Source organism: Callithrix jacchus, chromosome 5 (genome assembly GCF_049354715.1).
Source record: "Callithrix jacchus isolate 240 chromosome 5, calJac240_pri, whole genome shotgun sequence".
NCBI lineage: Eukaryota > Metazoa > Chordata > Mammalia > Primates > Cebidae > Callithrix > Callithrix jacchus.
The window spans coordinates 12874320-12890800 of record NC_133506.1 but is presented as its reverse complement, the minus strand read 5'-3'; the positions used below and the strand labels follow the sequence as shown (position 1 = coordinate 12890800).

Here is a 16481-nt window from a genome sequence, read left to right as displayed (position 1 = left end):
AAAAATATCTAATACATAAATTAACTTTTTTTTTTTAAGATGGGGTTTCACCCTGATGGCCAGGCTGGTCTTGAACTCCTGACCTCAGGTGATCCACCCACCTCGGCCTCCCAAAAGTGCTAGGATCACAGGTGTGAGCCACTGCGCCCAGCCTACTTAGGGATTTTTTTAAAAAAAGAATCCGTTTGTTTTATTTTTAATGGGACATAGGGAGAGAATGAAGTTAGATGTTTGTTCTATCTTGATACTTTAACCCAGAGGTCATTTTTCATTCTCTTAGATGTATCTTTAATTAGTAGAAACTCTTTGTTTTAATACAGTCAGATATTTAAGAGAGAGAGAGAGTGTGTGTGTATGTTTTTTGTTTTTTGTTTTTTTTTGAGATGGAGTCTTGCTTTGTCACCCAGACTAGAGTGCAGTGGCATGATCTTGGCTCACTGCAACCTCCACCTCCTAGGTTCAAGCCATTTTCCTGCCTCAGCCTCCTCAGTAGCTGGGATTACAGGTGTGCACCACCACACCCAGCTAATTTTGTATTTTTAGTAGAGACGGTTTCACCATGTTGGCCAGGCTAGTCTCAAACTCTTGACCTTATGATCTGCCCACCTCGGCCTCCCAAAGTGCTGGGCTAAGTCACTGTATTTTTTTTAATCTTGTTTAATTCTTTCCTACTGTGATGTCATAAAGATTCTCTGTGACTGCTTTACATAGTTGCCTGGCTGTCACATTCAGGCACAGGAGACCATCCTCTCTCTGCTGATGGGCAGTGCCAGTGTCAGTCACTGGAGGCTCTTTTGGAGTTCTCCACTTGGATGCAGCTTCGTAGTAGTTCCCACACTGGTGAGCAGTCTTCTTATCTTTATCTTTGGTGACTTTGAAGTCAGAACTGTCAGTTCTTTATAGATTTCCATTTGTTTAAAAAAGCGTGTTGGTGGCAGATACTTTAAGCTAGATCACAAGTAAACTAGACATTTCATTTTCTGACTCAGTTGCTTTATATCGAGCTCCATTGCATCAGGGATACAAAAGGGCAAAGCTGCTATTCTGGATTATTGGAAAGACTGGGGAGAAGGGAAAGTTTTAAAAATAGAACAGACAGTTTCATCTTCAAAACAAAACAAAACAAAATCTCTGGTATGGATGTCCAGGCATTCTGTAAATGAATTCTTATGAAAAAGTCAAGTTGGGCAGGTCTTCGATAAGCCATAAAATTACAGTATTTTATGTATTTTGTGTTTGTTTCATCATAGGATTTATGATTGGATGCCTGAACAGCCAAATATATTCCAAGTGGAGCAATTGGAACGCCTGAAGCAAGAATTGCCAGAGCTTAAGAGCTGTTTGTGTCCCACTGTTAGCCGCTTTGTTCCCTCTTCTTTGTGTGGGGATTCTGCTATCCACGTGGATGCCAATGGCATTGATAATGTGGAGAATGCTTAGTTTTTGTTTCACAGGTCATTTTGGGGGCATGCACTGCTGTTCTGGGTATGCATTTTTCATCATTGAGCATTGTTTATGCCTTTTGGGCTTCTCAGTTCAATGAAGCAATAATGAAGTATTTAACTCTTTCACTACAGTTCTTGCAAGAATTTCAAGTATGCTATTTAAGTCCCCTGGCCAGGTATAATTGCCAGTCAGTCTCTTTATAGTGAGAAAATTGATTGATTGGTAAATATAAATATTTTAAACTAAATATATAAATCTATAATGTTAAACAAATGTTTGTAGCACTTTGAAATTAACTATATAAGTAGCTCGTATTTACACTTACAACTTTTCATTTGATCAGGTCTGAAATCTTTAGCACTTGAGGAAAATGACTATGCATTATTATACCTGACCATGGAAAAATAAGTACCTCAAATGCATGCATTTGCACTGGTGATTCCAACTGCACAAATCTTGTGCCATCTTGTATATAGGTGTTTTTTACCTGGGCTGACATGCACATAACACCGTTTTCATTCAGTATGGACCTTGAGGCTGCTGCCATTTTTCCACTTAACCAAACCAGCCTGAAGGTGAACCTTGAAACTTGTTTCATAAATCTTTCAAAAGTTGTTTTACATCAATGTTAAAATTTCAAAATGCTGCAGGGTAACTTAATGTATAAAATATTAGTAAGAAAAAGTATGTATTGCATACTTAGTAGAATAGCTCACAACATATACATTCAATTCAGTGCATGCTTTAGGTTTTAAGCATGGGATTGTACATGTTTACTGTCAGGTCCTTGCATCTGTGGTGCTAGGTGAGTAAGAGAAGATGTCAAGGACTGGATGTGATTTTGTTGCCTAAAAAAAAGCCTGTTTGTAGGCATTTTAAATATGCTTATTTTGTGCGTCTCTCACTACCTATTACACACTGTTGCTTTGTGGGTTTGTTTTGTATATGTGTGTGTTGTACAGTAGTTAAATTTCCATATAGAAAAATAAATGTCCTGGATTCTCATATTGGTATTCTTTATTGTACATCATGCATGTAATTTATTTAGAAATGTGGGTCTTACTAAATGTATATGCATGTGTTTCAGATTATACTAGGATTTATTGGATTAGAAGCAGATTGTGTTAACTGTAACTTAAGAATGAATGTTAAATAAAATGAAACATTTATTTTCTTCATTACAAAATGAAATTTCAAGAAGGTGTTACTTTTGTAGAATGGTTTTATAATATGACAAGAAATGTAAATATAGTGTCTGCCCTAAAGGGATGGCTTATTTGCATCTACCTTTTACTGCATGTTTTTAACGAGGCAGTTTATTCATATATTGACGTACTTTGGTAGTAGCTGAGAGCCTAAGACTTGAAATTACATATTGTATATTCTATTTTAAGCTTAGCAATGCAGTTTTGGTCCGATCTTGTTTGTGTGAAGACAGGCTCTGAAATCCTATGGTATTGCATTTGTAACATTGATATTTAATGGAAAATAGTTTAGGAAATGGAGTCTTCTGCAAGGGTTCTCTATACTTTTCCCACATTAAATGAAATTTTCCAATGTTTTGGTGGAATCGGGCACTTTGGGAAAACTCCTGAGAATGATTAGTTTCCTTCATCTGCAGACCTTTGTCCGATACGGTTACCATTTCTTTATGGTAACTCAGTTAGCCATATTTGTTTGTTTCTAGTCCTGCTCCTTTGCTCCTCGCCTATGCCTTTCCAATGCGGGCTCCGTTTTGAAGACTCAAGGACAGAGGGGAAGCAGATCAGAAAGGGAAAAAAGAGACAGAAGAAAGGAGGTCATGGTGGGTGTGGCCTTCTAAAGAGTTTAGTTCTCTGGAGAGAGCATACAGTCACTGCCTGCAATACAGACCAAACCTTCCTGCTCACTTTCTGTCCTCTCTCTTCCTGACCTCATGAACCAGTGTTAATAGATGATTAAAGCATGACAAACAATGGCTCCTTACTTCACAGGACTAAGTCTGGGCCTTCTTATCACTAGCTGTTGCCCTTTACACCCTGCTTCAGCCACACTGTCCCTTCGCTGGCCCTGGACCTCCTCTCTGTGCTCGTGTGTCCTCTGCCTGGGAGCCCTCTCCTCCCATAGTTACTTTCTCTGTTCCAAACTCATTTCTTCCTGAGCCCAAGACCTCTCTCCTGGGCCCTTGCGGAAACTCCAGAAATGATGAACCCATCTTTGTGCTCCATGGCAGTTATGCTCATACCTTCTCAGGCTGTGCATCACAGTAGCTCTAAGTAGGCAGAGTTGGTGTTTGTCTCGTCTGCCAGGCTGCGGGCTCTTCAAGGGCAGGGACCTTGTCATACTCATTTATATTTTCACAGCGCATGGAAAATGGTAGAAAATGAACGTTGGAATCATTGGAGTCATACGATTTGTATCAAATGTCCTTTTGAATTAAGAGATTTAGTTATGTTTACTAAGAATGTAAACTTTGAATTGGTTTACATTTTGACAATTGTTAGGATGGTTTATTGATGTGACTTTTGAAATGTAGAGGTATAATGTTAAATTATTTTATACTTTATGGAAATCAAGTGAAATGTTTGACAAAATGCCGCCATTGTCCTCTGGTATTTTCTCCTCTCTGGAATTACGTACTGTAAATGATTGGATGTAAATGTGAGGCACACTGCTCACCGCTACGTGGGAAGTGTGGTGGTTACTCCTGCCACCCACCCACCTCTCTGCCGTTGCTCCTTGTGACACTTGTCTGTCTTCTCCCCGCCAAACTCCAAGCTTACAGCTACCTCAGTACCGCTTTCCTTGTCTGAAACACCTCCTTGGCCTTCCTTCAGTGTCCCGCTCAGGTGCCGCCACCTCCAGCTTTTGATCTGAATCATGATGGAAACACGCAGACAGCCTCTCGGTCTTACTATTTAATGTTATAGCTGGAGTAAAAAAACAAACAAAAAAAACCCAGAGAGTTTAAGTGACATACTGGGTTGGGACTAGGATGTGGGTTTTGTCACTCTTAATCCTATGTTCTCAAACTACGCTGCCTTCCGAAGTCTGGCATTTGTTAGCTCATGCTTTCTTGTAGTCCAGCTTCTTATGTGCCTGTTACATTCGCCCGTAAGATTGTAAGCCCCTTAAGGGCAGGGACCTCTTTGCATCTCCAGCACAGCTACAGTGTTCTATCCTTAGCTATGAACTAGATAAATAAATGGTGGTGGCAACAATCCTAGTTTCCTAACTCAGATTGTTTCACAATAAACATGTAGTCTTGTATGGCATGCTTGGCCATATTGTCTGGAGTGTGTGTGCTCTCACATGTGCATGTGTGTATGTGTTTGCATGTTTACACATGGAGTTCTCACTCTGTCCTGGTTGCTTGGAGTCTCATATTTGTTGGATTATGCTAAAACCAGGTTTTTGTTCCATGCAGACTTGGGAGAAATACAGGGATAGTTAATTCCATTTAAGTGGAAGATAAGGTACAGTTTTCCCCAGGTCTCGTTGCCTCTTCCTGGGACAGTGTACCTAAATCCCACAGTTGGTGGTAGTTTCACTGGTAGTGAAAAAGGTACAGCCTTGGATAGGAACTGTGTGGGCTGAAGGCGGTCATTTCATTAGTCCTGGTGGACACTCATCGCCCTTTCTGCCGAGGCTCGCTCTCTATGCCTCTGACTAAATTCTGTCTTTCACAGTATTACTGGCTTAGTACTCTAGGTTGATAATGGAGTCCTCTTAATTTAGATTTGGATACAATTGATTTATTCCTTTGCATTTTAGTTTTGGATCATGTATTTTGGGGGTAGAAAATAACGTATTTGTATTAGAAATAATGCATGATTTTGGCATTCATGTTTGGAAAATCATTCCAATATGACTTCTTAGTGGGCTTGTAAAATTTGAGATGGGGGTTTGAGATTTTTAAGATGCAAGAGAGCAGATGAATAAGACTACCATGCAGATGTATGTGGAGATGAGGGGAGATGATGGGCTGGAACAGTTGGAGACATCATGGAGCTCTCAAGCTCTTACAGATTGAGGAGTTGGGTCATAGTCTACATAAAGTCAGAGGCCAGGGTCATATTCATGGTGTGTTCAGGGGGAATGAAGGAGCCATCTTGACAATGGGGAATATATTGTGAAATGCCAGAGAGAAGCTTAGCATCAGATAAGAGAGAAAAGTTAATGATTTTTAATAAGGGAAATGACATGACAGGCAAGTGTTTAAAAATAATGAGGAAATGTTCAGGGTGGTGACTCACGGCTGTAATCCCAGCACTTTGGGAGGCCGAGACAGGCGGATCACAAGGTCATGAGTTTGACACCAGCCTGGCCAAAATAGTGAAACCCCATCTCTACTAAAAAATATAAAAAATTAGCCAAGCATGGTGGTGGGCGCTTGTAATCCTAGCTACTCAGGAGGCTGAGGCAGGAGAATCCATCTATCTAGTCCTCTACTAAATTTACCTAAACATGAAAACAGAAATCTGGATAGGATGGGTGAACTTCTGAAGCTTAAACTTGCAAAGTCAGACTACTTAACAGGAAGAAAGCAACAAAATCTCAGCAAAAGTTGGGTGGCATCCCATAGGTTTAAATGTCTCTCTGCTGACCAGACCTCTCCCGTAAGTTCTAGATTCATACATCCAGCTGTGTCCTCATCTCCACTTTAAGGTCTAATGAGCATCTCACACTTAAAATACCTCAACAGAGCTCTTCCTTCCTTCTGCTACCAAACCTGCTCCCGTCCCACCTCCTCCCAAGTTCTGTCTTAGTGTGTGATACCTGGGAGTCATCTATGCGATTAGTATAACAATGTTATGTGTGATAGGATAGCTTGTTTTCTTCAATCTTTTAAAATTTTTCCAAATATTTTTAAATAACTTGATACTTCACAAATGCCAGAAGAGTATGCTTGAGAGTATGCTTGGACTAATTTGCTATATTAAGAATATAGCAGGGGCTGGGCGCAGTGGCTCATGCCTGTAATCCCAGGACTTTGGGAGGCTGAGGCTGGTGGATCACCTGAGATCAGGAGTTCAAGGTTAGCCCAGCCAACATCGTGAAACCACATCTCTACTAAAAATTCAAAATTAGCTGGGCATGGTGGCGGGTACCTATAATCCCAGTTACTTGGGAGGCTGAGGCAGGAGAATCACTTGAACCTGGAAGGTGGAGGTCGCAGTGAGCCAAGATCATTCCACTACAGTCCAGCCTGGGCAACAGAGCAAGACTCCATCTCAAAAAATGAATGTATATAAAGCTCTACATTGTATTTAATTTTATATATGTATATGTATGTATTTCCCTAGGCATGGCCACTTTTTATTCTGCATTCACCTTGATTAGAGTGTCAAAGATCTCTACATTTTTTTTCTAAACTAGCTTTTAGTATTATTGAACAATGTTTCTACAATCTTATTATTGCCCTTTGGTTTTTAAAATTCCACTTAATTTGGACGCATTTTATACTTTTTCTTGCATCTTGAGTTGACTCTACTGCAGTGTTAAGACAATCCTGGTTCTATAACAATGAAATATTAGACTTTCACCTTGATCATGGAGAAATATTTAAATGGAAGTGAAATAACTTTTATGAAAAAAAACTAGGCGGGACACTGGTTCATACCTGCAGTCCCAGCATTTTGGGAGGCTGAGGTAGATGGATCACTTAAGACCCAGAGATTGAGAGCAGCCTGGGCAGCATGGTGGAACCCTGTCTCTACAAAAAAGACAAAAATTAGGCCAGTGTGCTGTTGTGGGCCTGTGGTCCCAGCTATTGGGAGGTTGAGGTGGGAAGATTGTTTGAGCTTGGAAGGTCGAGGCTGCAGCAAGCTGAGATTGTGCCACTGCACTCCAGCCTGGGCGATAGAGTGAGACTTTGCCTCTAAAAAAAGAAAAGCTCTATACTCCTTAGAGCTGGTGTTTCTATAATAATGGGACTATTTACCAAAGTATACACTTTATTTTTTAGTTTCTAAACTGATTGAATGGAGCTTTCTTATTGTAACTCCTTATAGCATAACTAAAATATTTACTGATAGTGTGGGTAATCCAGAGGAAAACAAAGCAGTTTGTCTTTAAGGTGCTTCTTATTTGCTTGAAGCAGTATGTTTTTTAGAAATACAAGATTATAGTTGTCCAAAAAAGCAGAAGAAGGAAAGTCACCAAACCACACTCCTTTAATGCTCCTTTAATAGCGGATCAGTCCTGCCACCTCCACGTCAACCAGAACGGCTTTGCTTTTACCTGTTCTTATTTTGTTATTTCTGCCAGGCACACTGGAATGGTGCAGTGGCATGAACACAGCTAACAGCAGCCTTCACCTCCTGGGCTCAAAGGATCCTCCCACCTCTGTTTACTGCATTTTAAATACAGATTGAGCCTCCCTTATCTGAAATACTTGGGGCAAGAAATGTCCAGATTTCAGATTTTTTTCCTGGAGTTGTGAACGTTTGCATTATGTGCTTACTGCTTGAGCATCCCGAATCTCAAATCCAAACGGTTCCAATGCACATCGCCTTTGAGCATCATGTTAGTGTTAGCACTCAAAATGTTTCAGATTGTGAAGCTTTCTTTTTCTTTCTTTTCTTTCTTTCTTTTTTGGTGATGGGGGGGATAGAATCTTGTTCTGTTGCCCAAGCTGGAGGGCAGTGGCGTGATCTCGGCTCCTTGCAACCTCCACCTGCCTCCCAAGTTCAAGCAGTTCTCCTGACTCAGCCTCCTGAGTAGCTGGGATTACAGGAACCCACCACACAATGTCCGGCTAATTTTTGTATTTTTAGCAGAGATGAGGTTTCATCATGTTGGTCAGACTGGTCTCAAACTCCTGACCTCAAGTGATCCACCCGCCTCAGCCTCCCAAAGTGCTGGGAGGCGTGAGCCACTGCACCTGGCCAGGATTACATTTTTGTCTGTTTTTCCCCTCTTCCAACCTTCTGGTGGTCTTACGGTTACCTCTCCTAGTGGCTCGGAAACCTCCATCTAAACCCAGCTCTATGGTTGTATCTGGTACTTAAAGTCCAGAAGGACGCTAGGGACACTGTACTCCATCCCAGACTTACCAGATAGCTTTCTTTTTATTTCTGATTCCAGGAGGTTTTTGTGTTCTACTTCAGTCTGTTTTTTATCATTATTTAGTTTGTCCAGTTTTCCTGTGTGTTTGGAGCAAAGATTGTTTTTTTCCCCTTTGGCATGAACTCATTAAACCCTACTCATACAGTATTAAAAATCCCTGCCATTCCAGGAGAGTATGGGGTAGGTTTCTCCTTTCCACAGGGGACCAAAATTAAGGATGTGATGTGTGGCTGGGTCAGGAGGCTGAGGAGGGAGAATCACTTAAGCTGGAGATTGAGATCAGCATGGGCAACATACTAAGATCCCCATCTCTACAAAACGCATGTTTTAAAATTAGCCAGGCATGGTGTGCACCTTTAGTCCCAGCCATTCCCCGCTTCCTCCAACCGAAGACTGGGTTTATTAACAAAGCCAAACAAACTGGACTCTTGTGGATCCAGACCGCATCTTAATCAGAACCACCAGAGGACAGAGCAAGTGCTTAGACTTTTCATAACAGAATGACTCAAGCCATTTGTGCAGTAAGATCCACTGGATTTCCGATTCCTGTTTGTTCTGACCTCATTGAGTTTCAATTCTGAGACCCTTCACATCCCTCTAGCAAATTATTTTCTTCAAATATTAGAGGTAAATTCTGTTGCTTACACCCAAAAAAACTTGGCTGATAAGCTGGGCACGGTGACTCATGCCTGTAATCCCTGCATTTTGGGAGGCTGGGTCAGGTGGATCACTTGAGGTCAGGAGTTCATGACCAGCCTGGCCAATATGGTGAAACACCCGCGCTACTAAAAATATGAAAAAATTAGCTGAGTGTGGTGGCAGGTGCTTGTAATCCCAGCTACTCGGGGTGCTGAGGCAAGAATCACTTGAACCCAGGAGGCAGAGGTTGCAGTGAGCCGAGATCGCTGCACTCCAACCTGCCAACCTGGGTGAAAGAGCGAGACTCCATCTGAAAAATAAAAATAAATAAACGTGACCGATAGAACTTGTATCTTTACAGCCATGTGTGCATAATACATCTATAAGCACACAAATACTCAAATATGATTTTACATACTCTGCCTGCAGTCCAGCAACTTGCATTTTCTTTATGCATGTCAGACGACTTATGCACTTAACAGAAAGCATTTTTTCAAGTAGGTTCTAATCTGACTTGGTTTGGGGATAAATTAACAAGTAGTAGACCATATCTCAGTTAACCAAACAGGAGCCCAGCCGGTGCTGCTGCTGCTGCCTTATGGATGGCATGGCTGGCATGGTTGTGTCCTTATGCCTGTTCTGCTTCCCAGTTGCTTCCCCAGCTTGTCTCCCAGCATCCTGAGTCCCAGCTTCCTCTCCTGTCCCATTCTAATGCTCACTACTCCAGGATGCACACTTGTACTTCACTTTCACTATTTTTCTATGACTTCACCTCTCTTTCTTGCAAGACCAGGTCAATGAACTTGACATCTTTTATGAATACTCCAGCCCGTAGCACGATGCCCTTCCTTCCCTCCCTCTCTAAACTCCCAAAGTAGCTAACCACTGTTCACTTGACAGTTGTCTACCTTGTGACCCAGGTGCCTGAGTCTAGGATATATAGAATAATGAGGTGGGGCGCGGTGGCTTACGCCTGTAATCCCAGCACTTTGGGAGGCCGAGATGGGTGGATGACCTGAGGTCAGGAGTTCAAGACTAGCCTGGCTAACTTGGTTAAACCCTGTCTATACTAAAAATACAAAAATTAGCCAGGTGTGGTGGCATGTGCCTGTAGTCCCAGCTACTCAGGAGGCTGAGGCATGTAAAAATCACTTGAATCCAGAAGGCAGAGATTGCAGTGAGCCGAGATGGTGCCACTGCACTGTTGCAGCCTAGGCAACAGAGTGAAACTCTGAAGAAAAAAAAAAATGAGACAGTGCTTTTTATGGCATGAATACTTTTTTTTTCTTTTCTTTTCCTTTTTTTTTTTTTAACAGAGTCTTGCTCTGTCACCCTGACTGGAGTGCAGTGGTGCCATCTCAGCTCACTGCACCGTCCGCCTCCCAGGTTCAAGCAATTCTGCCTCAGTCTCCCAGGTAGCTGAGATTATAGATGTGCACCACCACACCTGGCTAATTTTTATATTTTTAATAGAGATAGGGTTTCACCATATTGGCCAGGTTGGTCATGGACTCCTGACCTCAAATGATATGCCCGCCTCAGCCTCCCAAAGTCCTGGGATTACAGGCATGAGCGCCTGGCCAGCATGAATACTTTTTATGTCCCAAGTGCCATGGTCAGAGCAACCTCTTACAGTGTTTCTGCACACACTTGCCTTTTGTCTTTTGAATGTTTGGCATGGGGTTATATCTATGCCACTTGATCCGTTAAGTAGACAGATCCCACACTCACAGAAAAAGTTTATACTCAACACCCAGGAGCGCAAAGAAGCTAGTTGTCCAAAAGGCTTCGACTCAGTCACTCATGTTCTGAACCTGCTTCCTGAAATTTCTAGCATCTCACAGCCTTCTCAGCGTCTCTCTCACCTCTTTGCTCCCTGATTTCATGGCCCAGCCATGGGGACTTATTCACCTTCTCTATGCCGGTCTTTCTTGGCTTCATACTTCTGCCAAGATACTTCATTACAGCCCATCCAGGACTTTCTCATTTCATTGTTTTTTTGTTTTGTTTTTAGGCATCAGGTTGGTGAAAAACCTGACTTTCTCTTTTCCCACATCTCCCTGGCACTGGGAGTCTTGTTGCCCCTCTAATAGTGACCGATGATTGGAGAAGGGACAGTATCATCTTCATTGGGTTAGTCAATGGTGACTTCCAATGGTTAATTTTTGTCTTTATTGCTGGTTCTAGTTCTTTTTTTTTGAAAGAAAGAAAGAAAGAGGGAGAGAGAATAGGAGTCTTGCTCTATTGCCCAGGCTGGAATGCAATCTAAAAATAGGTATTAAAAACCTCTTTTATGCCGATAATTGTGCTTAACAGCGGAGACAGAAAGGAATAAGGAAAGAAAATAACAAACAAACAGCCAGCCAATATTTCATTTAAGTCTGTGAAATGCTATGTAAATGCTGAAGAGTGATTTACTTCCAATTATGTGGTCACTTTCAAAATAGGTGTAATGTGATACTGAGAAAAATGTATGTTCTGTGGAACTGGGGTGAAGAATTCCATAAATATTCACTGAGTTTACTTGTTCCAGGTCTGAGTTCAAATCATAGATGTTCCTGTTAATTTTCTATCTCATCGATCCATCGAATATTAACAATGTGGTGTCAAAGTCTCCCGCTATTATTGTGCGGGAGTCCAAGTCTCTTTATAAGTCATTAAGAACTTGTCTTATGTATCTGGGTGCTCCCATATTGGGTGCTGGTTCTAGTTCTTAAGGAACTGTCAAAAACTTTCTTGGGATACCAGCCTGGGCAACATAAACAGGTTATGTTGCCTAAACTCTTTTTTTTGTTGTTTTTTTTTTTGAGACAGAGTTTTGCTTTATTGCCCAGGCTGGAATACAAGATCTCAGCTCACTGCAACCTCCACCTCCCAGATTCAAGCAATTCTCCTACCTCAGCTTCCCAAGTAGCTGGAATTACAGGCATGTGCCACCTTGCCCAGCTAATTTTTGTATTTTTAGTAGAGACGGGGTTTCATCATGTTGGCAAGGCCGGTCTCAAACTCCTAACCTCAGGTGATCTGCCCACCTTGACCTCCCAAAGTGCTGGGATTACAGGCATGAGCCACTGCACCCAGCTGCCTATTGTCTTTTGAGTGTTCTTTTGCAGAGACCTTATCTCTACAAAAACCATTTTTTTTTTAATTAGCCGGACAGAGTGGCACATGTCTGTAGTCCCCGCTACTTGGGAGGCTGAGGTGGGAGGATTGCTTGAACTCTGGAGGTTGACGCTGCAATGAGCTGTCATCATGCTCCTGTATTCCAATCTAGGTGACGGTCTAGATCCTGTCCCAAAAATTAAAAAATATACCATATGACTGGCCATTCTAAGTTGTTTACCCACCAGAAATGAAAGCTTTTGTTTGCATAAAGACAGGTACATGGCTGTTTATGTCAGCCATGTAACACCCCAAATGTAAAGAAGCTAAATGTCCACCAAGAGGTGAATGGATTGAAAAAATGATGGGTGCAGACACAATGGCTTACACCTGTAAGCCCAGCACTTTGGAAGGCTGGGGCAGATGGATCACTTGAGCTCAGGGGTTCAAGACCAGCCTGGGCAACATGGCGCAACTGTGTCTCGACCAATAAAACACAAAAAATTAGCTAAGCCAGGTGTGTGTGCCTGTAGTCCCAACTACTCAGGAGGCTGAGGAGGGAGGATCACTTGAACCCGGGAGCTCAGGGCTGCAGTGAGCCATGATTGTGCCACTGCACTCAAGCCTGGGAGATGAAGGGAGACCCTGTCTCAAAAAAAAAAAGAATGGCTGGACAGATTAAAAATAATTAGCTAAGTGTGGTGCTCCTGTGGTCCCAACTACTCAGCTGGCTGAAGTAGGAGGATGCCTTGAGCCAAGGAGATTGAGGCTGCAGTGAGCTGTGGTCTCACCACTGCATTCTAGCCTGAGCGACAGAGTGAAACCATCTCAAAAAAAAAAGAAAAGAAAAAACTGTACATATATATATATATGTATGTATCCTATGTATAGACATATACATACAATAGGATACATTTCCTCAATAAAAAGCCACTTAATAGAACAAGAGTGAATCTCAAAAAATAATTTTACTGAGTATAAGAAGCAAGATAGGCCAGGTGCAGTGGCTCACACCTGTAGTAATCCCAGCACTTCCAGCACTCTGGGAGACCTAGGAGGGCAGATTACCTGAGGTCAGGAGTTCAAGACCAGCCTGGCCAACATGGCAAAACCCCATCTCTACTACAAAAATTGGCTAGGCATGGTGATGTGTGCCTGTAATCCCAGCTACTTGGGACGCTGAGGCAGGAGGATCACTTAAACCTGGGAGACGGAGGTTGCAGTGAGCCAAGATCATACCACTGTGCTCCAGCCTGAAAGTGAGACTGCATTTCAAAAAATAAAAAGGTAGGAGGAGGCCTTTTTTTTTTATAAGCAGTGCAGTGGCTCACGCTTATAATCCCAGCACTTTGGGAGGTCAAAGTGAGCAGGTTGCCTGAGGTCAGGAGTTCGAGACCAGCCTGGCTAACATGGTGAAACCCTGTCTCTACTAAAAAAAATAATAATAATACAAAAAATTAGCAGGCCATTGTGGCGTGTGTCAATAATCCTAGCTGTTTCGGAGGCTGAGGCAAGAGAATTGCTTAAACCCAGGAGGTGGAGTTGCAGTTAGCCAAGATCACATCACTGCACTCCAGCCTGGTGACAGAGCGACTCTGTCTCTAAAAAAAAAAAAGGGGGGGAAGCAAGATAGATAAGGAGTTCATGCCATGTGAATCCATTTGCAAAACTAGAAAATAGAAACAAATCTACATGCCCAGTAGTACAGTGGCTCACACCTGTAATCCCAGCACCTTGAGAGGCCAAAGTGGGTGGATCACCTGAGGTCAGGAGTTTGAGACCAGGCTGGCCAACATAGTGAAACCCCTCTCTACTAAAAATACAAAAAATTAGCTGGGTGTGGGGGAGGTGCCTATGATCCCAGCTACTGGAGTGGCTGAGGCAGGAGAATTGTGTGAACCCAAGAGGCAGAGGTTGCAGTGAACTGAGATCATGCCATTGCACTCCAGCCTGGACAAGAATGAAACTTGTCTCAAAAAAAAAAAAAGAAAGGAAAAGAAAAGGCCTTATTTATTTTATTTTATTTTTTTAAAGGCCTGCCACAATGGTTCACACTTGTAATCCCAGCATTTTGGGAGGCAAGGCGGTTGGATCACCTGAGGTCAGGAGTTCGAGACCAGCCTGACCAACAAAGTAAAACCCCCTATCTTCTAAAAATACAAAATATTCGGTAGGCGTCACATGCCTGTAGTCCCAGGTACTTAGGACGCTGAGGCAGGAGAATTGCTGGAACCCAGGAGGTGGAGGTTGCAGTGAGCCGAGATGGCACCACTGCACTCCAGCCTGAGCGACAGAGCAAGACTCTGTCTAAAAAATAAAAATAAAAATATAGCTTATTCTTTGTACCCTAGTTTCATATAGATAGTACAAACGTGTCTTGAAGATAAACCATATCTCACAAGAAAAGCTGTTACAACTGATCCCCAGACCCACATAATGTGGAGCTACAGGGTGGTGAGGTAGATGTTGACACTCAGGAGAACCCGTCATGGTCATGGTGGGAGGTGGGGACTGCTCACTTGTGTTGAGGCTGTGTCCTTCATTGGTGACGGTAATCACAGAGAGCCTAGGCCTTTGCCCAAGATGCTGACTGGCTGTTTCCTGGCTCTATCGATTCCCTTGGTCAGAAAGAGCCTAGAGCTCCTGTTCCTGGAAAGCAGGGGCCGGGACATATTAATAAACCTAAAGCGCCAGCCATTGGGAGTTTAAATAAAAAACCAAAAAACGCAAGAGATCCAAATGATATTTTGTTTTGGTAGTCTGGAACCCATACACAACAAAACAAACCTTGTGGGGAGGGGGTTTCACATGAAGGGAAGATGCTAGTAGAAATCAGTTTGTGGGAAAATGTTTTTTCATCATTTCCAAAGCAATACAGGTTCATTATTTAAAAAACTAAATAGTACAAATCACAAGGTCAGGAGTTCAAGACCAGCCTGGCCAACGCAGTGAAATCTCCTCTCTACTAAAAATACAAAATTTAGCTGGGCGTGGTGGTGGGTGCCTGTAGTCCCAGCTACTTGGGGACTGAGGCAGGAGAATCGCTTGAACCCGGGAAGTGGAGGTTGCAGTGAGCAGAGATTGTACCACTGGACTCCAGCTTGGGTGACGGCACTAGACTCTGTCTCGAACACACACACACATACAAACTAAAAACTATGCCAGGCACAGTGGCTCATGCCTGTAATCCCAACACTCAGGGAGGCCAAGGCAGAAGGATTACTGAACACCAACAGTTCAAGACCAGTGGGGCATATAATTCCAGCACTTGAGAGGATCTCTTGAGCCCAGGGTTTTGAGACCAGCCTGGACAACTTCATCTCTACAAAAAAAAAAAAAAAAAAAAAATATACCATCCTGGTCAACAAGGTGAAACCCCCGTCTCTACTAAAAATACAAAAATTAGCTGGGCATGGTGGTGTGCCCCTGTAGTCCCTGCTACTCGGGAGGCTGAGGCAGGAGAATTGCTTGAACCCAGAAGGCAGAGGTTGCAGTGAGCCGAGATCATGCCATTGCACTCTAGCCTGGGTAACAACAGCGAAACTCCATCTTAAAAACAAAAACAAAAACAAAAACAAAAATTAGCTGGGCATGGTGGCATGCATCTATAGTCCCAGCTTCCTAGGAAGCTGAAGTGGAAGGATTGCTTGAGTCCAGGAGGTTGAGACCGCAGTGAGCCATGACTGCACCACTGGACTCCAGCCTGGGTGACAGAACATGACCCTCTCTCAAAAAAAAAATTTAAAGAAAGTTCAAGACCAGCCTGGACAATTAGCAAGACACCATCTCTACAAAAAAAAAAAAAAAAAAAAAAAAAAAAATTAAATTAAATTAGCCAGGCACAACAGTGCACATCTGTGGTCCTAGCTACTCGAGAGGCTGAGGCAGGAGAATCCCTTGAGTCCAGGAGTTTGACACTGCAGTGAGCTGTGATTCCATCACTGCACTCCAGCAGTCTAGGTGACTGAGCAAGACCCTATCTCAATCCATAAACTAGAAAGTAGAAGTAAAGGAAAAGACAAATATTCAAAGGCTACTACCCAAATATCTGCATTATTATAATTTACTATATGATATATACAGTAAGTCCTCAACATCATTAATAGGTTCTTTGAAATTATGATTTTAAGCAAAATTACATATAGTGAAGGCAATTTTTGTCCTCATTAACATTATAAAAAAACACTGAAGGAAACAACATTATTTAAGGACCTGCTGTATACCATTTTGCTTAAAGTCACAGT

The 16481-nt window shown here is 42.4% G+C and overlaps 1 protein-coding gene and 1 long non-coding RNA gene across 9 annotated transcripts in view; one reads left to right on the top strand and one right to left on the bottom strand.

Moving 5' to 3' along the window:
* GPCPD1 (glycerophosphocholine phosphodiesterase 1) overlaps positions 1–4646 on the top strand; it is a 66029-nt gene extending 61383 nt beyond the window's left edge. For all 3 annotated transcript variants that reach the window (XR_008481198.2, XM_035298326.3, XM_008995720.5), the window contains one exon: positions 1251–4646. Coding sequence is in view for 2 of the 3 variants with exons in the window: in XM_035298326.3 (XP_035154217.1) it covers positions 1251–1440 (190 nt within the window). In the remaining variant the exon portion in view is untranslated. The remainder of the gene's footprint in view (positions 1–1250) is intronic.
* LOC128932017 (uncharacterized) overlaps positions 1247–16481 on the bottom strand; it is a 49765-nt gene continuing 34530 nt past the window's right edge. For 5 of the 6 annotated variants that reach the window (XR_013535111.1, XR_008481200.2, XR_013535114.1 and 2 more), the window contains one exon: positions 1247–14886. This is a non-coding gene — a long non-coding RNA (uncharacterized LOC128932017). The remainder of the gene's footprint in view (positions 14887–16481) is intronic. The other variant, XR_013535113.1, reaches the window with a different exon arrangement.